The sequence below is a fragment of the Nomascus leucogenys genome, chromosome 1a, assembly GCF_006542625.1.
Source record: "Nomascus leucogenys isolate Asia chromosome 1a, Asia_NLE_v1, whole genome shotgun sequence".
In the NCBI taxonomy this organism is placed as follows: Eukaryota; Metazoa; Chordata; class Mammalia; order Primates; family Hylobatidae; genus Nomascus; species Nomascus leucogenys.
In genome coordinates, this window is record NC_044381.1 from 34527659 (window position 1) to 34552904 (window position 25246).

General features: G+C 37.9%; 1 protein-coding gene across 2 annotated transcripts in view; it reads left to right on the forward strand.

Annotated features, from left to right (window-relative positions):
• The window catches only part of ERP44 (endoplasmic reticulum protein 44), a 115125-nt gene that overhangs the window by 78255 nt on the left and 11624 nt on the right, over window positions 1–25246 (forward strand). Inside the window, exons 7-10 of one of the 2 annotated variants that reach the window (XM_003260283.3) lie at window positions 1134–1191; window positions 2960–3076; window positions 11704–11815; window positions 12751–12892. In XM_003260283.3, the coding sequence (XP_003260331.1) occupies window positions 1134–1191; window positions 2960–3076; window positions 11704–11815; window positions 12751–12892 (429 nt within the window). The remainder of the gene's footprint in view (window positions 1–1133; window positions 1192–2959; window positions 3077–11703; window positions 11816–12750; window positions 12893–25246) is intronic. The other variant, XM_030829547.1, reaches the window with a different exon arrangement.

Here is a 25246-nt window from a genome sequence, read left to right on the forward strand (position 1 = left end):
GCTTTCGTAAGATTTTGTTTGTATGTTTATTGTGTGCATTATCAGTTTTTTGTTTTTTGTTTTTAAGCGATTGAGGTCTCACCATGTTGCCCAGGATGGTCTTGAACTCCTGGCCTCAAGTGATCCTCCCGCCTCTGCTTCCAAAAGTGCCGGGATTATAGGCATGAGCCACTATGCCCAACCCATATTCATTAAATGCTGCAAGCACAGTTCTGCAGCAGAGCCTGTATCTGGAAGTGCTTCTCCCAGATGTCATCTCATCAGAAAGTCCTTGCCTGATAACTTTATATAAAGTAGCACTACCATCATTTAACTTGTCATTCTTTACTTATTCCACTTATTTTCTTCATAGCATTTTTTTGTAACCACCAAAGATAAATATATCTACCTGTTAGTCTGTTTCTACTCACCAAAATGTAAACTCCATGAGAGAGAGAGTTTTGATAGTTTTGTTCACTCCTGTTTATCCAATGCCAAGACCATAGCTGGTACAAAGGAAGCACATAGTAAATAGTTAATGAATTAATTAATTAATGGGACACATTTTTTTCTGTTCCCACTGTTATCAATCTAGGTTAGCACCCCTTGCCTCTATCTCCTGGACTACTCTAATTAGAAACTAGAGATAAATCAGTGTTCAATTAATCTAAAAATTGATTACAAAAATAATTTGTTGTAGTACTCTACAAATGTTTATTAAGCAACTTCTATGTGCCAGATACTGTACTAGGTTCAGGAAACAACAAGGGACAAATAAAAAATTACTTATTTATGGAACTATATTTTAGTGATGTGGGTTATTTCATTTTTGTTTTTGTTTTTTTTTAATTAGTCCATGTGACCGAACCAATGACCTTGATCCCTAGTTGCCAGAAAACAATCTGGGGTCAAAAACAACTTTTTAGTGCTAAAACTCCCAATCTAAACTTATACAAAACACAAAAACAACTAACTAAAATATTCCTTTAAAAAGTCTGCCTCATATTAAAAGTTTTCTTTAAATGTATGCTTTTCTTGGTATTGCATAGTCTTATAATAGGGGAGATGATGGATAAGTATATATTTCAAGTCTGTAATTCCTACATTGCAAAATTCTGTCATTCAGGTTTATTACTATTTCTCCCTTCCTATAGGGATGTTTCAAAACCGGAAAGATATAGTGGAGACAACATAATCTACAAACCACCAGGGGTAAGTTGCTATTTCTTAATGTTGTATGATAAGATATAATTTAAATACATGCATAAGATGTAGTTTTATATGTGTTAATGTTCATAGAATAATAGAACTTTAGAATTGAAAGGAAGTTTGAAGCATCATCTTGTGCTGATCTAAACCCTTCAAAATGAAGATGGGACCACAGAAGCCTAAAGTCACACAGGCATTAGAGTAGCAGAGCTGGCATTAGGGATCCCCTGACTCTCAGGCCTTTTCTATCTCTCTGGCATTCAGTCTGGGAGCCAGATTTTTAAAATGCTCCAGTTGTCCGTGATTGTCACTTCTACCCGTATTGTACTAGCCAAACTCCTAAATCTTCTGGGGTGTAAATTTACTCGGTACCTGCCAGATAATAAGGAGCAGCTAGGTTGTTTTTAACCTTTGGGGTAAGAAGTTTTAAGTAGCTGCTTAGGCCCTACCAGGTGATGGTAGCCATAACTAAGAGGCAAAAATCGTAGCACGTGTTATCCCAAATTCACCAAGGGTCTGCCATTGCAATTTTTTTTACATACAAAAAAAATTGAAATTTGTGGATATTTTTTCAATTTATAGTTTTCATTTTAATGTTTACAGTGTTTTGACACTGAGATTTTTAAATTTTATGCAGTCAGATAAATGAATTTCTTGCTTAGAAAGTTCGTATTATATTTTGAATTCACATAGGTGTTTGCTTATATTTTTTGCAAGTTCATTTCTTTGAGTAGCTTACTTAGTATCATCATCTCTAGATTATCAGAATCCAGTACCTATCTCTCAGTGTGGTTGTTCAGAGAATGGGCTCTGGTGGTATCAGACTGGGTTTGAATGTCAAATGTGCCACCTTCTTAGTAGGTTACTCTGGGAAAGTTTCTTCGCTTCCCTGTGCTTCAGTTTCTTAATTAGTAAAAACAGGATGATAAAAACAGTACTTGCTTTATTGGGATGTTGGGAGGATTAAATGAGTCAACACATATAAAATGTTCACAACCATGCCTAGACACAGTAAGTTTATCGATTAATATTAGCTATTATTTTTATCATCATTTTAGACACTTGATAGATAATTGATTTTGAGTTAATGTGGAAACAGATATGTAGGTAATAAAAGAAGTAGTCTTGCCTTACATCCATATAGCATCTTGTATTTTTCAAGGCTTTTTCACTATCCATATTTTCTTCTAAAAGAAGAAATTTCTAAAATTTTCAGCTCTTAAGAATAGCTAAATTAATTCATTTGGAGAATTCTTTTCACAATGCCTTCCTGCCTTTGGTGAAGATACTGATAAAGAGTTAATTGACCTAAATCCAAGAAAAAGCAATGGGCTTGGGTGTCTCATGTTAAATTATTAGCTCCCTGGTAATCACAGAATTATCTGCTTTTTACCACCCATGGCCCTCTTTCTTGGAAGTTCCATGATTTATGTTTCTTTTGTATCACCAGTAGATTTTCTGGGTTCATGGATGGATATAAGAATGTACTTTTTAGCCTGGGCAGCATAACAAGACCCCATCTCTGCATAAAATAAAATAATTAGCTTGGCGTGGTGGCATCCATCTGTAGTCCCAAGTACTCTGGAGGCTGAGGTAGGAGAATTGCTTGAGCTGGGGAGGTCAAGGCTGCAGTGAGCCATGATCATGTCACTGTACTACAGCCTGGGTGACAGAGTGAGACCTTGCTTTAAAAAAAAAAAAAGAAAAAAATAAGAATATACTTTTGCCAGCACAGGTTAGATTTAATTTTTTTTTTTCTGTTTTGTAATAGCAGTCTGCTCCGGATATGGTGTATTTGGGAGCTATGACAAATTTTGATGTGACTTACAACTGGATTCAAGATAAATGTGTTCCTCTTGTCCGAGAAATAACATTTGAAAATGGAGAGGTATGGGCTTTCTACTGTGTATTGTTACTTTAAATTCAAATGTCTGAAACCACAAGCTTCCTCCACCTGTCTTACTATGTTAATAGAGTTATCAGTTGTAAGAATCATATAGTGAACATAACTGTATCATAGCTGTTTCTGTAATATAAACCAGTGATTCTTCAACTTTGCTGTCCCAGAACCCCTCTGTTACATTTCCAATCATAGTAGTAGTTCACTACAGCCTTGAAAATGAGTTTGAAAATGCCTTTCAGGTGATTCTGATACCCATCTGTTGGTTGAGGATCCCTGTTTAGGTGGATGTCCTTTAGAACAAGGGTCCCCATCCCCTGGGCCGCAGACCTGTGTCAGTCCATGGCCTGCTAGGAAGAGGGCTGCCCAGCGAGAGAGCATTACAGCCTGAGCTCTGCCTCCTGTCAGATCAGTGGCAGCATTAGATTCTCATACAAATGTGAACCCTGTTGTGAACTGTGCATGTGAGGGATCTGGGTTGCATTCTCCTTATGAGAATCTAGCTAATGCCTGATGATCTGAGATGGAACAGTTTCATCCTGAAACCATATCCCCCACCCTGATCAGTGGAAAAATTGTCTTCCATGAAACTGGTCCCTGGTGCCAAAAAGGTTGGGGACTGCTGCTTTAGGAGCAATGCTTTGCAGATTTTAGGTACAATTATTTCTATACAATGAATAATCCTTTGCCACTAAAATATTTTTCTGTTTTTTGTAAAGCAGTTAATGTTGTCTTTTTCATTATAAATAGTGAAAGCAGTTAGCAGTGATATGTAACTGACCTCAGTCATCCCATGCATCTGAAATCAAGTCCATCGAAATTCTTACAACCCCCACCAAAACAAAACTTAAAAACCTAAGAGGCTGGAGGAACAAGTACAAAGAGTTATGTCTATAAGGACCTCTCTCCTTTCTTTACTTGATGTAAGACGTATCTTTCATTCCAGGTCTTTTGTTTTTAAAACCAATGGCCTAAGAATGCAAGTTTTTAAAAACTTTGTATTAGGTACAGTTTTTAAAAACTTTGTGTATGCATATACACTTCAAAGAATTGTAAGTGTATCAATCACAGTTTAAATATCTGGTCCCCCAGAATTATCACAGAGTAAACATACCCATATAATCACTACTTAGAGTGGTATGGGCCAAATATTTGTGTGTCCTAATGTTTGTATGTTGAAATCCTAATCCCCAATGTGATAGTATTAGGGAATGAATCCTCCATTCATGAGATGGAGTCCTCATGAATGGGATTAGTGACCTCATAAAAGAGACCTCAGAAAGTTATGTAGCTCTCTTTCTGCCATGTGAGGATACAATGAGAAGTAGGCAGTCTGCAAGCTAGAAGACAGCTCTCACTAGAACTGACTATGCCGGCACCCTGATTTTGGATTTCCAGCCTCCAGAATGATGATAAATGAATTTCTGTTAATTTGTAAGCCACCCAGTTTATGGTACTTTAATATAGCAGCCCAAACTAAGAGAGAGGGTGGACAGTTTTTTTCAACAAAGGGTCAGATAGTAAGTATGTTAGCCTTTGCAGTTCGTGTAATCTCTGTGGCAGCTACTCAACTTTGCAGTTGTAGCACAAAAGTAACCTTAGACAATATGTAAACAAATGAGTGTGGCTGTGTTTCAATAAAGCTCTATTTCTGGACAAATAATTTTCACATGCCATGAAATATTAAAATTTTTCCCAATTATTTAAAAATGTAAAGACCAGGGCCTTGTGCCATGGCTCACGCCTGTAATCCCAGCACTTTGGGAGGCCAAGGTGGGTGGGTCAACTGAGGTCAGGAGTTCGAGACCAGCCTGGCTAACTAACATGGTGAAACCCCGTCTCTACTAAAAATGCAAAATTAGCTGGGCGTGGTGGCAGGTGCCTGTAATCCCAGCTACTCGGGAGGCTGAGGCAGGAGAATCACTTGAATCCGGGAGGCAGAGTATGCAGTGAGCCAGGATCTACCACTGCGCTCCAGCCTGGGCGACAGAGTGAGACCCCGTCCCCCTCACCCCACCCCAAAAAAACCCCAAAAAACAACTAAAGGCCAATTTTAGCTTGTGGACCCAACAGAATCAGGCAGCAAGTCAGATTTGACCCATGGCTATAATTTGCCAATCCCTGAACTAAGTCAAGAAATAAAATATTTCCAAACCCCTTGTCTTCCTTCTCAGTCATTACCCCCATTTACCATCTTCATAATCACCATACTTATTTTGAATAGGACTATAGGAAGTTTTTCCTGTTTTTGAACCTAAAATGGAATCATGTCTTTTGTGTCTGGCTTCTTTCACTCTACTTTATATTTATGGAGTTCATTCATATTGCATGAAGCTGTAGTTCATTCATTTTCATGCTGAATATAATTCCCTATATAAATATAACACAATGTATCCATTCTACTATTGGTGGACATTTAGATTGCTTCCAGATTTTGACTACTGTGAATAATGCTGCTGTGAACATTCTTATCTGTGTCTTTGGTGAATATATGCACAGATTTCTACTGGATATATATACCTATGAATAGAATTGCCAAGTCATAGGGCATATATGCATTCAATTTTAGTTGATACCAGTTTTTCCAAAGTGGTTTTAGCAGTTTACATTCCTACCAGTAGTATATCAAAGTTCACATTGCTGCACGTCCTCACCCACATTTGATACCAGCTATTTACATTTTTAATCTATTTTCGTGTATGTGTAGTAGAGTCTCATTGTGGTTTTAATTTATATTTCCCTGATGATCAGTGGGATTGAGCACTATCAGTTGCCTTTTCCGGAAAGACAGATGGTCCTAGAAGAAAAGCAGCTTCAAATGCCATGCTTAATGTTCTGGGTTTCCTTCTATTCCAGTCTTGGCCCATAATTCTTTTTTTTTTTTCCTTGGATGCTTTCAAAAAGTGTTTTATTATTATTATTATTATTACTCTGGTTTTTCTAATTTTCCAGTAATAAGATTAGTCCAAATTACATCCACTATTACTCCAGAATGCAATTTTTAGCACTGTAGCTTAACCTAATTGTAATACAACAAAACCTGGAGTTCTTAAGAAAGAGTATAATTTCAGATTTGATGCCTTCTGTTACTAAGGTGTAAGTATATTGTTAAGTGCTTTAAGATTTGGAGATAACATATGTGAATTCTCCAAGATTCCCTGACACTCTCCCTGAATCTTTCCAGAGGCTTCCAGTTCTTAGATCTTATTATCTCTTTCTCCCTTTCTTGGGGAAGAGAGAGCAACACTTAACTTTTGGGACTGGCCATTGTGAGCAAACCAGAATGCTCTTTGCCCCCTCTTCGTCTTGAGAATGCATTCCTGGGGTATTTTTGATCTGCGTCCATTGGCATTTCCAACACTTAGACTGGGATATATAAGGCAAAAAGAAAACCCAAGGAACTGAGTACCATTTCTTGGATCCTTAAGTCCTTAGCCAGTCTGCTTTCTTTTATTTGCTTCTCAGGGCCTTATGTTTGTTTATATAATGTCCAGGATTTTTAGCTGAACTTCCTGGGAGAAACAGAGAAAAGTGTCTACTTCATCTTTCTGGAAGCAGAAGTCTATGCCAACAGCATTTAAAAACTATAAGATTTTTTTACCTGATTTAAATGTTGCCTTTGCATTTTAGTACATAAAAATAAGTTCGTATTTTTATGTCAGCATGGTACATTTTTGGTGTATACCTTTTCCACCATAAAATAATATTTAATTCTTATTAAGCTTGTAGCAATTTCAAATCAAATGTATGAATGTTTGTATGAGATTCTCTGGGTGTGTCTGCTTGGACAGATCATTGCAAACCTAAATCATCTTACATTGGCTCTTTGCTGAGTGTTTCATAGAAAGAGGATTAGTGCCGCCGGGATTCATTTTAACATGTCAGAATACCCCACTGGGACATCCTACTTGTTTATAATAGCTATTTCTCAAATCAAGGTTCTAAAAATGGCTTCTCATGAAATGTGATTAATATATTTTTAAGCCTGCAAGCTTAAATATCATAAACTTATCAGGCTTTATTGCACTGGTTATTATCTTAATGCAATGCCATACTTTAAAATATTTTGGAATTTTGAATTATAGAAGACTTTTGAGTGAAAATTCTAACACAAGCCTTTTCTTGGAAAGTCTCTTTTTTTGTTTTAAAGAAGTTGCTTTACCAAGTTTTCTAGTTTTTTTTGTTCCTGAGATTCTTTGATTCTACTTCCTTTTCCCCAGTTTTTTAGAATTTCAGGAAGTATTCCTAATTTGAAAATCTGAAATGCTCCAAAATCCAAAATTTTTTGAGCACCTACATGACACTCTTGGAGCATTTCAGAGTTTTAGATTAGGGATGCTGAAGCGGTTCAAGAATAATGCAAATATTTCAAAATCCAAAACACTTCTGATCCCAAGCATTTCGAATAAGAGATACTCAACCTTTATTTCTATATGACAGCTTGGCATTTTAAGGCCATTCTTAGTGACCAGAGTATTTTTTTGTTCAGTAATGTTCTGTTGCTTTTTTCAGTGTTATTTTTGAACCTGCTTCTTAAAGTAGTATTTCCCTGGATTCTGAGTAATTCATATTGTTAAGATGCATCTTGAGTCATTGTAGTTGTTTTGTATGTAGTTTTTTGAGATGGTTTGAATAAATATGCTCAGAGTGGGTGTCTTTCTATCTTTAATCATGTGTCATTACCCCCCGTGACACACTGGATGCTCAGGTGCAGGAGTTCAAATGTTTGGACCAAATAGTGGCTTTCAAACCATTTTTCATTGTAAGGCAAAGTAAGAAATTTTCACTAGTATATACATAATTCTCGTTTTTCATTGAATAATACCCTTCTATGTGCAGTGCACTCAATTTTATATTTTCTTCTTTTCTTTTTAATACTGGATATATAGATTGGATGTAGCACACATAATCTTGTCTTGCCTCCATCTCTTTCCTATCATTAATAGCATTTTAAGGTGGATAAGACATTTCACAGAATTCAAAATACTGCTCCTACAATTTGAGTGTTTGGCCACAAGGTGTCAGTGGTGTGTCATAGTTTTATAGTACCAGAAGCCTAGGAGAGATTGGGATTTAAGCTCCCTCTGCTTTTTAATGCACATTCATACTTATGTTTTTTTTTAACTTAGAATTTATTAATAGAATAGTTAAGTACAAGCAATTGTAAAGCAGAATGTTTGAAGTCCTTTAAATCAAACTTTAAGAAAGTAAACATTTAAAAAATATTTATTTATTTATATTTGAATTGTTAGTCTTTTCCATTTTGATCTTAAACTTGGTTTTGAAAGAGAGGGTGCATTAGACTCTTTCTGCTTACAGTTTATAAAATGAATGTCCTGGCTTTCTTTTTTTTTTTGAGATGGAGTTTTGCTCTTGTCGCTCAGGCTGGAGTGCAATGGTGCAATCTCGGCTCACTGTAACCTCCGCCCCCCGCCCCAGGTTCAAGGGATTCTCCTGCCTCAGCCTCCCGAGTAGCTGGCATTACAGGCGCCCACTACCACGCCCAACTAATTTTTGTAATTTTAGTAGAGACAGGGTTTCACCATGTTTGTCAGGCTGGTCTCGAACTCTGACCTCAGGTGACCCACCCAGCTCAGACTCCCAAAGTGCTGGGATTACAGGTGTGAATCACTGTGCCCAGCCTGTCCCTGCTTTTCTTATTTCTGTAGGCCTTAGGTGTGTTTAGTTGGATTACTTACAATTTTTAAAAAATTTGCATTCACTCATTTAGTCTTCAGAGGCCCAGGAAAATTCAAGAATTTGTCATGACTATTCGCCCGCTCTGGTAGTTCTTGCAGGGGTAGTTTTAAAAACCAGATTTAAAGATATAGACCTGGAAAATCTTAAACAATGAAACAGGGTACCTCCCTTCCCCGTGGTTGTTGGCACATCTAATAATTCTTGAGATTTATTATGTTGTAAGCAACCATTTAACCATTTAACCAACGATTAAATCATTTAATCTGTGGGGAAAGATCTGTTTCTTGTAAATCTGGTTGTCTTGATATTCTTCTCCTTAATCTTTTAACATTTGTTTGGTAAAGAATATGCTTGTATGGACATAGTAAACTTGGAAACCTAAGCAGCATAAATTACCACCTATTTAGCAACATTTGCTTATTTATTGACATATGTTGATTGTGAGCAAAAGAGAAATGAAATAAGATTGTCTTCAAGGGGTTTTCAGTTTAATATTTCATATGTACAGATAACGTAACACAAAGTCATGCCCCGTGCCACATGAGGGGCACTGATAAAATGCTCTTGGAGTTTAGAAAAAAGAATTTTCCATTGATAAAATGCTCTTGGAGTTTAGAAAAAAGAATTTTCCATTGATGAAATGCTCTTGGAGTTTAGAAAAAAGAATTTTCCTTTGACAGGGATGAGGTGGAATGAGAGATGGCTTTAGAGAAGAGGCATTATGTCCTGAAAAGAAAAGTGCCAAGAGAGAAGTAGAAGTACTAAAGAAAATGGGAAGATAGGAGAAGGAGGTTAGAGAGGAGGGGACTAGGTATTAGTTTTGAGTATTTAAGGTACTTGTTTAGAATTTGAAATGGAGATATTAAGCAGGCAGAGGGAAACCTAGGCTTGGATTTTGTACTGGAGCTGGGCTTGTAGACACAGATAAGCGATCAGTTAGAAGTAGTGATCAAAACTGTTGAACTACATGAAGTTGTCAGGCTAGAGCAGAGAAGTCCAAAGACAATCATTGAGACCAGCATCAGTTAATGGAAGGGGGAAGAAAAAATGTGAATCCAAGAGATAAAAGATGAGGAAGAAAAAAATCAGCTTACTAAAAGATTAATGTGATGCCAGGGGGTGGGGAGAGGGGAGATGGGAATCACTACTAATGGGTATGTGGTTTCTTTTGGAAGTGATAAAAAATATTCTGGGGCTGGGCGCAGTGGCTGATGCCTGTAATCCCAGCACTTTGGGAGGCCGAGGGGGATGGATCATGAGGTCAGGAGATCGAGACTATCCTGGCCAACATGGTGAAGCCCTATCTCTACTAAAAATACAAAAAAATTAGTTGGGCATGGTGGTGTGCACCTGTTGTCCCAGCTACTCAGGAGGCTGAGGTAGGAGAATCGCTTGAACACGGGAGGCAGAAGTTCCAGTGAGCCGAGATTGTGCTACTGCACTCCAGCTTGGGCTACAGAGTGAGACTCCGTCTCAAAAAAAAAAAAGCTCTGGAATTAGTGGTGATGTGTGCACAACCTTGTGAATATAATTAAAACCACAAAATTGTACACTTAAGAATGATGGACTGGGTGTGTTGCCTCATACCTGTAATTCCAGCGCTTTGGGATGCTGAGGCAGGCAGATTGCTTGAGCCCAGGAGTTTGGGACCAACCTGGGCAACATGGTGAAATCCCATCTCTACAAAAAATAACAAAAATGAGCTGGGCATGGTCATGCATGTTTGTAGTCCTCACTATTTGGGAGGCTGAGGTGAGAGGATCACCTGAGCCTGGGGAGGTCGAGGCTGTACTCCAGCCTGGGCGACAGAGTGAGATCCTGTCTCCAAAAAACAATGGTGAAATTTATGGTATGCTAATTGTATCTCAGTTTTTTAAAAAAATAAATGTAACAAGAGGCCTAATAATTGATCTTATATACAAGTGAAACAGGCTTAAATATGGAGATGAGAACCAGAAGAAAACTTTTAATCCTGTAAAATAGGTCCCAGTTTGTTTTTTAAAAAATAAAGGACATTTGTACTTTCTGATGAGGTAGTTCCTAAATTTATGGAGAGATCCTCAGAAGGATAGTTGATGAAAATAATTTTGTTATGAGACACTTTCTGGACTTTTTCTGATGACTCAGAACTTAGCATTTGTTGGGGAGAATAAATGATTAAATCTGTCTATGTATCACATTTTATTTAATCATGTCTACCCATTGTATTATTCTCCAATTACAACAATAAAAATTTTAATAGCACTTTATAATTTTCAAGGTGCTTTTCTGTGTGTATAAATAGGTATATAAAAATATATAGGGGCAGGTATTTATTAATAATGTTAATTGTATATTGGTTGAAAATTAGTTAAATAATAGAGTTTTTGTTTTTTACCCTGGATAAAACACTTCAGCTTTGGGTAAGTTTTATATGTAAGTGTAATGGTTTTCACAACCTTAGAATATAAAAAAATACAAAAAAAATTGCAAATCAGATTTATTTATTGCTGATGTACTCAGTTTTGCACTGTTACTTGTGAAGACTGAAAATACTAGTTATGTTTACCCCACTCTAAAATTAACACCTTGGTAAAGAACCAGCATAGTTCACCTCTATATGTCATGAGTTCAACAGCCTAATCCTGAAGCCTTGTATCCCATACTGGCTAACAGACAGTGGGGGCAGATCAGTTTCTGCAGCAAAGCAGGGCATGTGGGTCCTCTGACTGCCTGGGTACTTGAGGTGGGGAGGGGAGTGAATTCAGTCTTCTGTTCAGGCTGAGGTTTATTCACACCACTGGGCCTTTTTTTTCCCCTGGGATATTGCAACTGTTAACATTACATGGGTTGGGTTCAAAATTGTTCCTACCTAGAAAATAGCTACAACTGAATGGAGAAGCCTGATAATTCTCATTGAATGCTTCTCTCTACAGGAATTGACAGAAGAAGGACTGCCTTTTCTCATACTCTTTCACATGAAAGAAGATACAGAAAGTTTAGAAATATTCCAGAATGAAGTAGCTCGGCAATTAATAAGTGAAAAAGGTAGACAGATTAAGGTGTTTATTTTCATCATTTCTTTCTCTTTTTTTTTTCCCCCTTTCATCATCACCCCTCCCATTACTTTCAAATCACATAAACATATTTGGGTTAAAAACTTATTTTAACACATTCAAATGTGACAGTAAGGAGGCATTAGTAGAGAGATAATATGAAGTAGTGTTTTTTGTTTTTTCGTTTGTTTGTTTTCTAACTATTACTATTTTGGAGAGAAAAATCAAAGTGCATGAAAAGCAGGGTCATGAATGAGCATTAGTTCTGGGCACTTTCCTTCATTGCTTGTCTGAACCCTTTTCCAATGGACATTCCCAGAGATGTTGCCGAGAGAGCTTACACAGTCTGATTAACATTTATTTCTAAATGAAAGCAAGTTGAGTAGTTGTCTGTGGATTTCTGCAAAGCATTTAATGGAATTTGAGGTATCACCAGCTTTTCCTCTGTAGTTAGGGAAGAAAGTCAAACAAAATAAACTAAAGGTACTCTATAGAGCTGCCCATTTTAGTCACATACTGTCTTGCAGGTTGAATTCGACTAAAAATCAACCAGTATGACTGGAATAGGCTGGAATGAAAATGGTCCCATGAGAATGCCTCATATATCAATTTGAACTTCCTGCCTAGAACCTGATAATCTGCAAAGTAAATGATTGCCCATTTAAGGAAAGTAAAAAATTCATTATAGCCTTCAAATTTGCGCTAAGTCAATATGATTTCTAAAGAAGTTATACTCTGTGCCCTAAGAACTAAAAGCCTACCTATTTTAAGTGTTAGATATTTAGGTTTTAGTTTTTCTGATCTATATTACTCTTAAGAATGTTGGGGTGCTTTTTTTTAGTATATCACTTTTTGTGAGCTTGCAATCTTACGAAAATATTTTCAAGAAAATTTGAATTTACCTCTCAAAATTCTTTTTTCTTAAAGGTACAATAAACTTTTTACATGCCGATTGTGACAAATTTAGACATCCTCTTCTGCACATACAGAAAACTCCAGCAGATTGTCCTGTAATCGCTATTGACAGCTTTAGGCATATGTATGTGTTTGGAGACTTCAAAGATGTATTGTAAGTATTCATTTTGTTTTTTAAAAATTACTGATATGTTTCTCAAAAATGAACTGAAAATAGTTGTTTGAATATTTTAAATAATCCTATGTTGGAACAGTAAGACTTTGTTAATTGGATGGGAGAGGTTTGGGTGACTGCTGCTTTTTTTCACTATAGAGTGTGGTATAATTATGAACATTATTATATAGCCTTGTGGAAATACCAACATGAAGTGATTAGGATTGATAATGAATGCTTGGATGATTAGTGATTAATGCTTGGGAATCAGTCTCTCAAAGAAAATTTTTGTCTTTTGAGAAATTAGCTCTTCACTGAGTTTGGTCTTTGCCAAGCACATCGAGAAAAATAGCTTATAACCTTAGGCCAGGGTAAAGGAAATTGGTAATATTGCTGTTCATTCGTGACTGCACATAGCAAGAACATTAGTAGTATTTATGAATCTTGCTATTACTAGGCATTTCTAATGGCATATAGCTATGAACTGTTCCAAGAATAGGTAAGCGTTCTCACTCAATTCTCAGATATTTATAGTATTAATATATGTACAAGCCTTGTAGCTACTACAGATACTGAATTTTTATCAGCTTTGTGAGGTGTTAAATACAGTGGTTAAAAATGTAGGTGTTTCTTATATGAAAAGTTTAAGCAATACAGGTATTCAAATTAGACATTTTATTTTGAAAATTCATTTAAATGCCATTTTTATCTCAAAAGATTAAATTACACAATTAGAGGATGATTTGCAGTCCTATGGCAGAATGAATTATCCCACTCAGTTCTAAATATTTCAATGGAGGTGTGGTTGTTTGGTAGAAGATTCCCAATCCTAAAATTACCTAGGAAGCCTAGATTTGAGTCTTGCCTTGGGAAAGTCACTTACCTCCTGTTGTTGTTTCTTCATGTATAAAAAATGGTTAATGATACCACCTACCTAATGGGATTGTTATAAAAACTAATGAGAAATAATGATTATGTTATAAACCATAAAGTAGTAAGAAATCTTAGTTGTTCTTACTTTATCTATGCTCAGAAAGATACCATTCAACCTATCAATTCATTAAATATTTAGCTATCTCTTCTGTATGACAGACACTGTGCTAAGAACCAAGGGTTTTTACTGAGACTGGGTCCCTGCCCTCAAAGAACTCATAACTAAGTGGAGGAAAGGGACAACCAGGTTAACAGGCAATTATGTTTTATTAAGGGATAAGTGCTCTGACAGAGATCAACAGAGTAGTACCTGATCCGGGATTTCTGGTGATATTGATGCCCAAGGTAGGTATAAAGTTTTGTAGAAGTTTATCCTGGAGGTGAGAAGGAGATGGGGCTTAGAGAAAGGTGACATTAGCAGGAACAAGTTCAAGGGCTGTTGGTGAATATAAATGGAAAGGTGAATGCTGAGGGATGAGGTCAAGAGAACTAACACATGAAAGTCCTTACATGCTGTGTTAAGGAATTTTGACTTTATCCTGAAAATCATGAAGAGCCAATGAAAGGTTTTAATCAGGGAGTGAATCAGATTGTTTTTTAAAGATTACTCTGGCTGCAATTTGGAGAATAGATTAGAGGGGGTCAAAATAAAGTCTAGGAGACTGTTCAGTAATCTAGTCAAGAGTTGATTATGAAAGTTAATCTCAATGGACATCAGCAAGATGACAGAAAAGGACTTTCCATGTTCCTCTCCACACAGAAACATCAAGTTGAACATACATCCATGCACAAAAATACCTTCACAAGAGCTAAGGAAACCAGGTCAGAGATAATAGTACCTGAGAGTAGTAAAGAAATGATGCATTGAAGAAGCTGAAAAGGATAGTTTTATGCTACTTGCACCACCCCTCCCCCAACCCCAGGCAGCACAGTATGGAGAGAAATATCCTTCATGTGGGGAAAGGAGAAGGAAGTTAGCACTGAACTTTTCCTCAGACCCTAACACTTGGCTTGTCCTGGTAAAACCCAGTGCCAGAAAGGCTTCTGTGGCCCCAGACTCCAAGCTGGTACCCATGGACCGAGCATTTAGTCCTACCCTGGTGCCAGGCGAGATCTCAAAGCCCCAGGCTGGATTCCAAAGCTGCAGGCCCGAGGCCTGCCCAGCAGACTCAGTCTCTGGACCTATTCCAGCACCAGGCCAATCCCAGTGGCTCCAGGCTCCAGACCAGCTGCCCACAGCCCTGATCATGAGGCTAGCACTCACAGACCCAGGGTTCAGGCTTATCCTAGTAGACTCCAGTGATGGACCAGCCTCCATGGACCCAAGTTCTAGGACCACACTTGTGGATCCAGGTTTCAGACTGGCCCCTGAAGCCCCAGGACGCAGGCTAGACTTTGTAGACCTGACCTCCAGGCCAACACTCAGCCAAGACTCAGCCTCCAGGCCAACACAAGTGGACCCAGGCTCTAGCCAGACTCCAAAGCCCTAGGCTTTCAGCCAGCCTCAATGGCTTCAGATACCCGATCAGCAACCATGATCCTACACTCCAGACAAGCTGCCACAGATCGTGATTCCACACCTGCCCCAGCACTAGGTCCGCTGTAGGTTCCAAGGACCCAAGATCTAGGTTTGCTCCAGTAGACAGTCCAAGTTCACCCTAGTAGGCCCTGGTTCTAGGCCAGTCTCCATGGACGGAGGCTCTAGGACTACCTCTGCAGACCCAGGCACCAGGCCAGTCCCTGTGGACTCTTGACCCAGGCGCACTCCCACAGACTCAGCCTATCCCAGTGGACCCAGGCACCAGGCTCATCCCAGTGCCTGGCTGGCCCCTGCAGACTCAGGCTCAAGGCCTACCCCAGTGCCAGGTCAGCTCTAGTGGACCCAGGCTTCAGACCCACCCTCTTAGATGCAGGCCCATTCCACAGAACCAGTCAACAGGTCCACTCCAGTGGACCCAAGTTTCAGGCTTAACTCCATGGACCCAGGCACCAAGCTCACCCACCTGCTGACCCAAGGCACCAGGCCAGCCAGTGTGAAGACTCTTAAGAGCAAGCCAACCTATGGACCATACCAGGCAGCTGGACTAGAATCCCTGAATTGACTGACTAGTGAAGGGCTTTCCCAGACAAAGCCAGTCAAAGACTAGAATAAGTCTCTACATCTTCAAATGCCCAGACATCAATGTAAGGCAACAAGAAATGAAAAACCAAGGAGACATAAACGTAACATCACCAAAAGAGCACAATAATCTCCCAGAAGCTGACCCAAAGAAATGGAGATGTATGAATTGCCTGACAAAGAATTCAAAATAATTGTTTTAAAAAGTAACATCCATGAACTTCAAGAAAATACTGAGAAACAAGTCAATGAAATGAGGAAAACAAGTTACCAAAATGAGAAGTTTACCAGAGAGATTGAAATTATATATTTCTTAAAAATTAAACAAATTCTAGAGCTGAAAAACAATGAATGAAAAGAAAATGTAATAGCATCACCAACAGAATTGAACAATTAGAAGAAAGAATTTAAACCTGAATATACAGGTTATTTGAAAACATACAGTCAAAGAAGAAAAAAAGAATGAAGAAAGTTTATGGAATTAATGGGACAGCACCAAAAGAGTAAATATTCAAGTTATAGGAGTAAATGAAGGAGAAAGGAGAAACAAAGGGGTAGAAAGCTTATTTAAAATAAAAATAGCTTTCAAATCTGAGGAAAGGTATAAGTATCTAGGTACAGGAAGGTCAAAGAACTCCAACCAGATTTAGTCCAAAGACTACACCAACACATAAACTATTGAAAATCAAGGACAAAGAGAAGATTCTGAAAGCAGCAAGAGAAGATTCTGAAAGCAGCAAGATAAGAGCAAATAACATATAAAGGAGTTCCAGTACAGCTAGCAGCAGTTTTCTCATCAGAATCCTTATAGACCAGGAGAGAGTGGGATGATATGTTCAAAGTACTTAAGAAGAAAACTGCCAACCAGCAATATTATATTAATACCTAGCAAAGCTGTCCTTCAGAAATGAAAGAGAGCTAAAGACTTTCCCAGATGAACAAAAGCTGAGGGAGTTCATTACCATCAGACCAGTCTTAAAAAGAATGCTAAAAGGGAGTTCTTCAGGCTGAAAGAAAAGGACAGTAAGTACTAACATGAAAACATGTAAGTATAGAACTCACTGGTGAAAGTAAGTATACAGTCAAATTCAGAATGCTCTAAGCCTGTAATGGTGGTATATAAATCACTTATAGCTTTGGTATGAAGGATAAAAGAGAACTATTAAAATAATAATAGCTACAATAATTTTAGGGATATACAATATAAAAAGATATAAATTATGACACCAGAAATTTAAAATGTGAGGAGGGTAGAGTAAAAGCGTAGTTTTTTTTTTTTTTATGTGAATAAAGTTTTTATGAGCTTAAAATAGCCTGTTATGAGCATAGGACATAGTGAAGAAATATACAAAATAAAGTAAAAATTTAAAAAAACCTATTATAATTATATTTTATGTAAATCTCATGGTAACCACAAAGCAAAAAACTTTAGTAAATACACGAAAGATAAAAATTAAGGAATAAAGCCTACCACTAGAGAAAATCACCTAATCACAAAGGAAGACAAGAAGAGAGGAAGAAAGCAACAAAGGATCTACAAAACAACCAGTGAACAGTTAACAAAATGGCAGTAGTCTTTATCCATCAATAATTATTTTGAATGTAAATGTCTTAAATTCTCCAATCAAAAGACATGGAATGGCTGAATGTATAAAAAACCAATACCCAACTATAAACTGCCTATAAGAGATTCGCTTCACCTATAAGGGACACAGGTAGACTAAAAGTGAAGGGAGGTAAACAGATACTTTCGGGACATATGGAAACCAAAAGAGAGCAGAGTAGCTATAATTATATAACATTTAAGTCAAAAACTGTAAAACAAGGTCATTATATAAAGATAAATGGGTCAATTCAGCAAGAGGATATAATAATTACAAATATACATGCAACATTGGAACACCAAAATATATAAAGAAAATATTAATAGATCTGAAAGGAGACTATAATAAAGTAATAGTAGGGGACTTCAATACCCTACTTTCAGCAAGGGCCACATCATCCAGACAGAAAAATAGAGAAATTTTGGACTTAAATAGTTTTAGCTCAAATGGACCTAACATACTTACATAGAAAATTCTATTCAACTGAAGCAAGATACACATTCTTCTCAAGTGCCCATGGAACATTCTTCAGGATAGATCATATGTTAGGCCACAAACAAGTCTTACCAAATTTAAGAAGATTAAAATTGTATCAAATATCTTTTCTGACCACAATGATATGAAGCTAGAAATCAATAACTGGGAGTAAATTGGAAAATTCACAAATACCTAGAAATCAAACATGTTCCTGAACAACCAGTGGAGCAAAGAAGAATTTAAAAGGGAAATTTTAAAATATCTTGTAAAAAATGGAAATGGAAATACAACATACCAAACAAAACTTATGGGAAGCAGCAAAAATAGTTTTAGGAAGAAAGTTTTATAGCAAGAAACACCTACATCAGAAAACAAGAAAGATCTCAACTTAACATTACATCTCAAGGAACTAGAAAAAGAACAAACCAAGCCCAAATTTAGTAGAAGGAAGAAAATAATAAAGACCAGAAGAAATAAATGAAATTGAGATTAGAAAAACAATAGAAAATAGCAACAAAACTATGAGTTGGCTTTTTAAAAAGATAAAATTTTAAAACTTTTAGCTAGAAGAAAAGAGAGAAGTCTCAAAAAATAAAATAAGAAATGAAAGAGGAGACATTACAACTGATACCACAGAAATACAAAAGAATAAGAGGCTACTATGAATAATGATGTGTCAACAAATTAATAACCTAGAAGAAAATACTAGGTACATACAATCTACCAAGGCTGAATCATGAAACAGAAAATCTGAACAGACCAATAGCAACCAATAACAAATAAGAGATTTAATCAGTAATGAAAAGTCTCCTATCAAAGAAAAGCCCAGGACCTGATGACCATTCTTTCTAAAAGTACCAAAAAATTGAAGAAGGGAGAAACTTTTTTTTTTTTTTTTTTTGATACAGGATCTTGCTTTGTCGCTCAGGCTGGTGTGCAGTGGTGCAATCATAACTCACTGCAGCCTCAAATTCCTGGGCTCAAGTAATCCCACCTCAAGCCTCCTGAGTAGGTGGGACTACAGGCATGTGCCACCATGCCCAGCTAATTTTTTTATACTTTTTATAGAGACGGATTCTTGCTGTTTTCCAGGCTGGTTTCAAGCTCCTGGCCTGGCCTCAAGTGATCCTCCCACTTACGGCCTTCCAAAGCACTGGGATTAGAGACATGAGCCACTGCACCGGCCTGGCAGAACACTCTTAAACACATTCAAAGTCAGACTAGGACACTACAAGAAAAGAAAATTACAGGGTAATATCCTTGATGAACATAGATGCAAAAGTCCTCAACAAAATCCTAGCAAACTAGAGACCCTGGTTATGGTCAATTGATTTTTGACAAAGGTGCAAAAGGTGCACTTTTCCCAGCACCAAAAAGAGAGAGAAAAGAGAGTCTCTTCAATAAATGGTGCTGGAAAAAGCAAGGGGAAACTGGATATCTACATGCAGAAGAATGAAATTAGACCCTCATCTCGCCCCATATACAAATATCTCAAATTAAAGACATTAACATAAGATCTGAAATTGTAAGAGTACTGAAGAAAACGGGAAAGCTTCATGACATTAGTCTGGGCCACAAATTTTTGGATATGACCCCAAAAGCACAGGCAATAAAAGCAAAAATTGAAAAATTGGATTACATCAAACTAAAAAGCTTCTGCACAGTGAAGGAAATCTATGAAGTGAAAAAAACAACCTACAGAATGGGAAAAAGGATTTGCAAACCGTACATCCGATGAGGGGTTAATACTCAAAATATATAAAGAATCCAAACAAATCAATAGTAAGAAAACAAGAGTGAAAATGGGTAAGGCATCTGAATAAACATTTCTCAAAATAGGACACACAAGTGGCCAATAGGTATATGAAAAAGTGCTCAACATCACTAACCATCAGAGATGTTAGAATGGTATCTTTGACAACCCATAGAGTGGGAGAAAATCTTCACAATCTATATGTCTGACAAAGGACTAATATCCAGAATCGACAATGAACTTAGTAAGAAAAAAACAAATAATCCCATCAAAAAGTGGGCTAAGGACATGAATAGACAATTCTCAAAAGATACACAAATGGCCAACAAACATATGAAAAAATGATCAACATCGAGAGGACGGCCCTGAGCGGAGGGGGAGGGGCGGGGCCCGGGCCTCCCAGCGCGGTACACTGTGCCTTAAGTACGCCGTGTCCACGCCCCGCCCGCTGTGGGAACAGCCGTGCGCTCCCCACAGGTGGTCATCCGCAGCCTGCCCCGGACCTCACCAAGGAGCAGCTGGAGGAGCAGCTGCGCCCGCTGCCTGCACACGACTACTCGAGTTCTTCGCCGCTGACCTGAGATCCAGAATATAAAAACTTTATAGAAACCTACTGTGTGGAGGAAGAGAAGACCAGTGCCAACCCTGAGACTCTGCTGGGGGAGATGGAGACGAAGACAAGCGAGCTCATTGCTAGAGGAACCACACCTCTTTTGGAATATATTAAAAATAGAAAATTAGAAAAGCAGAGAATTCGAGAAGAGAAGCGAGAAGAACGGAGGAGGAGAGAGTTAGAAAAGAAACTTTGCGGGAAGAGATGCAAAAAAAAATGAGATAGAAGAAAATTGCAGAGAAGTAAGGATTAAGGTCACACAGCGGCAGTGACAAAGAGCACAGGGATGTGGAGAGATCTCAAGAAAAAAAATCTGAAGCACAAAGACAGCATGTAGATGACGGCAGGAGGCACAGAGCTCACCACGAGCCTGACCGGCTTTCCACAAGGAGTGAAGATTAGCAGAGATGGAGGAAAGGACCTGGCCAAGACAGAGGGAAGAAGGGGAGCCAGGACAGCGGGGCTCCGGGGGAGGCCGTGGAGAGACCGGGAAGAGCGCAGAGGTGTGACGACGGTCCAGCACCCAGAAAGGAGCGACTGGCAAACAAGGACCGGCCAACCTTGCAGCAGTGTGATCCGGGAGCTCGCTTCCGAGCATGAGAGTGTGGCGGAAGCGGGAAGAACTGCAAGGCAGAAGGTTCCGGAACTGGTCCTGATGACAGGGAAGAGGCAGAATGAGTCACTGCGCTCACCTGGCCTCCATGGACGAGCGAGGGCATCCCAGAAACGTGTAAATGACCCCGAGTGTGACTGGGAAGGAGAACTTACTCCTTACCAGGAAACTGAAAGCTAAAAATAAAGAGGGTAACATAGAAACACGCAGAAACCATTCTAAAGAAAGTAGTGATCATGTCTTAAATTAAGCAGAATTCTCACGGATTTTACCGTTCCTGTTATAAACTAGTATTTGTTGTTTAACCCAAACAGAAAATGATTTCCATTGGACAGTAGAAAAATGTGTGTAAAATAGGGAAGAAAGTTAGTATTGGATCAGTGCAAGTCTTGAAGCACTTTCAGTGCTGTGAGAACGACATCTACTTTGGGTTTCATTCTTACGTAAGCAGAGGAGCTGTCAGTCTATCGTGCTTCTCGGTAGCCTCTGAGCCGTAGTGTCGAGTAAAGAACAGTTCTTGTTTGTTACAACCGTTTGTGTTACAACTGTTTGTGAGTCAGCTATGCCTGCAAAGTGTGCTGTGTTTTAGTCCTGGTAGGAATATATATCAAGAGTTCACACTATGTAAAACCCAGTAGATTCAACTATTGCCCTTTCAACAGTTTTGCCACTGACCGGATGAAAATGAAATGAAAGAGAGCTAAAGACTCCGTCTTTGGATGGATGCATTTGTGGTTTGTAACCATTACGGTTTAAACCATGGTTTAAGGATTTGCCCAAATAACAGAAATTTTGTTCGGGAAGGGATAAACTTGGTATAGCATATAGAGTCTGTCTTTGCGTTTTAGACACTTTATTTGTAAATAACTTAAAATAGCTTTCTGAAACTGTGCATTCTACAGTTTCTTCCTTTCAGTGAAATCGTTAAATGTTAATGTATTTTTGGCACTGCGATTTTAACCATTTATTAAATAAAAATTTTGTTAAAGGAAAAAAAATGCTCAACATCACTAATGATCAGGGAAATACAAATCAAAACTACAATGCAATACCACCTTATTTCTGCAAGAATGGCCATAATAAAAAAATTTTAAAAAGTAGATGTTGGCATGGATGTGGTGATCAGGGAACACTTCCACACTGCTGGTGGGAATGTAAACTAGTACAGCCGCTATGGAAAACAGTGTGGAGATTCCTTTAAGAACTGAAAGTAGAACTACCATTTGATCCAGCAATCCCTCTATTGGGTATCTACCCAGAGGAAAGGAAGTCATTGTATGAAAAAGATACTTCGCATGCATGTTTATAGCAGCACAATTCACAATTGCAAGATCATGGAACCAACCCAAATGCCCATCGGTCAACAAGTGGATAAAGAAACTGTGGTATATATATATATATATGTATGTGTACATATACACATATATATGTGTATATATGTGTGTGTGTGTGTGTATATATATATATGTATATATATATATACAGGATGGAATACTGCTCAGCCATAAAAAGGAATGAATTAACAGCATTTACAGTGATCTGGATGAGATTGGAGACTATTATTCTAAGTGAAGTAACTCAGGAATGGAAAACCAAACATTGTATGTTCTCACTGATATGTGGGAGCTAAGCTATGAGGACACAAAGGCTTAAGAATGAAACAATGGACTTTGGGGACTTGTGGGGAAGAGTGGGAAGTGGGTGAGGGATAAAAGACTACAAATAGGGTGTAGTGTATACTGCTCGGGTGATGGGTGCACCAAAATCTCACAAGTCACCACTAAAGAACTTACTAATGTAACCAAATGCCACCTGTACCCCAATAACCGCTGGGAAAAAAAAAAGAATAATGGTGTCTTTGTTTTGTCTTGCTATAAAGGAATACCTGAGGCTGGGTAATTTATAAAGAAAAGAGGTTTATTTAGCTTATGGTTCTACAGGCTGTAGAAGAAGCATGACACCTGCATCTGTGTAGCTTCTGGTGAGGGCTTTTATGCTGCCTTAAAACGTGGCAGAGAAAGTAAAAGTGGAAGTGGGCACATGCAAAGAGGGACCAAACCTGAGGAGCGTCCTGGCTTTGTAACAACTCACTCTCATAGGATCTAATTCAATCCCAGCAAAACTAATCCTATCTCACTAGAGCTAGAACTCAATTACCATGAGAATGGCACCAAGCCATTCGTGAGGGATCTGCCTCCATGACCCAAATACCTCCCATTAGGCGCCACCTACCAGCACCTCCATGTTGGAGATGAAATTTCAAAATGAGATTTGGTGGAGACAAACCAACCATATGCAAACCATAGAAGATGACTATTATAAAAGAGACAAAAGTGGTGGTGAGGATGTGTGAAAAAAGGGAACCCTCGCACACTGTTGGTGGAAATGTAGATTAGTATAGTCATTATGGAAAACAGTATGGAGTTTCCTCAAAAAAATAAAAATAGAACTACCCTATGATCCAGCAATCGCACTACTGGGTATCTATCCAAAAGATAGGAAATCAATCTGTTGAAGAAATATCTGCACTCCTATGTTCATTGCAGCATTATTCACAATAGGCAAGATACAGAATCAATCTAAGTGTCTGTCTACAGATGAATGGATAAAGAAAATGTGCTATATATACACAATGGGATACTATTTAGCCTTAAAAAAGAATGAGATCCTGTCATTTGTAACAACATGAATGAACCAGGAGCGAACAGTATGTTAAGTGGAATAAGAAGCCAAGCACAGAAAGACAAATACTGTATGATCTCACTCATATGCAGAATATTAAAAGTTGAACTCATAGAGGTGGAGAGTAGAATGATTGTTACCAGAGGCTGGGGGTTATGGGGATTGGGGAGATTTTTAAAAAAGGAAACTTCAGTCTTTTAAAGGGCATCTATAAAGGACCTACAGCTAATGTCATATCTAATGATAAAGGACCAAATGCTTTTCCTGTACAGTAGAGAACTAGGCAAAGATGTTCAATCTCACCACTTCTTTTAGTATTTTACTGGAAATCCTAGCAAGTACAATAGAACAAGAAAATAAATAAAAGACATTCAGACCTGAAAGAAATAAATAAAACTTTCTTTGTATATAACATGATTCTCTGTGTAGAAATTACCAACAAATCTATTAAAAAGCTCCTAGAACTAATAAGTGATTTGAGCAGTATACAGGTTAACTTTTTAAAACATCACTTGTATTTCTATAGATAAACAATGAACAATTGGAAACCAGGATTTTTTTTTAAGTTCCATTTATAGTAGCTCCAAAAGGAGGGGAAAAAAAAAAAACTATCTAGGTATAAATCAAACAAAACATGTGCAGGATCTATCTGTATGTTGAAAGTTACAAAATGCTGCTGAAGGAAATCCAAGACAACCAAAATAAACGAGGAAGCATACTGTGTTGATGGATTACAACACTCGATACAGTCAAATTGACCTATAAATGTAATGTGATCCCAGTCAAAATCTCAGCTAGATTCATTGTAGATATAGACAACCAGATTCTAAAATTTATATGGAAAGGTTAAACCAGAATAGCTAAAACTGTTTTGAAAAAGAAACAAAGTTGGAGGACTCACATTACCTAGTTTTAAGACACAATATAAATCTAAGGTAATTAATACAGTGTAGTATTGGTGAAAGAGTAGGTACATAGAGCCATGGAAGAGAGAGAGTCTAGAAATAGACATACAAATATGGTAATAGATTTTTTTAAAAAATTGTACTTTAAATTCTAGGGTACATGTGAACAACGTGCAGGTTTGTTACTTATGTATATATATGCCATGTTGGTTTGCTGCAGCCATTAACTCGTCATTTATGTTAGGTATTTCTCCTAATGCTATCCCTCCCCCCTTCCCCCACCCCACACCAGGCCCCCGTGTGTGATGTTCCCTGCCCTGTGTCCAAGTGTTCTCATTGTTCAGTTCCCACCTAGAGTGAGAACATGCAGTATTTGGTTTTCTGTTCTTGGGATAGTTTGCTCAGAATGATGGTTTCCAGCTTCATCCATATCCCTACAAAGGACATGAACTCATCATTTTTTGTGGCTGCATAGTATTCCATGGTGTATATGTGGCACATTTTCTTAATCCAGTCTGTCATTGATGGACATTTGGGTTGGTTCCAAGTCTCTGCTATCGTGAATAGTGCCGCAGTAAACATATGTGTGCATGTGTCTTTATAGTAGCATGATTTATAATGCTTTGGGTATATACCCAGTAATGGGATGGCTGTG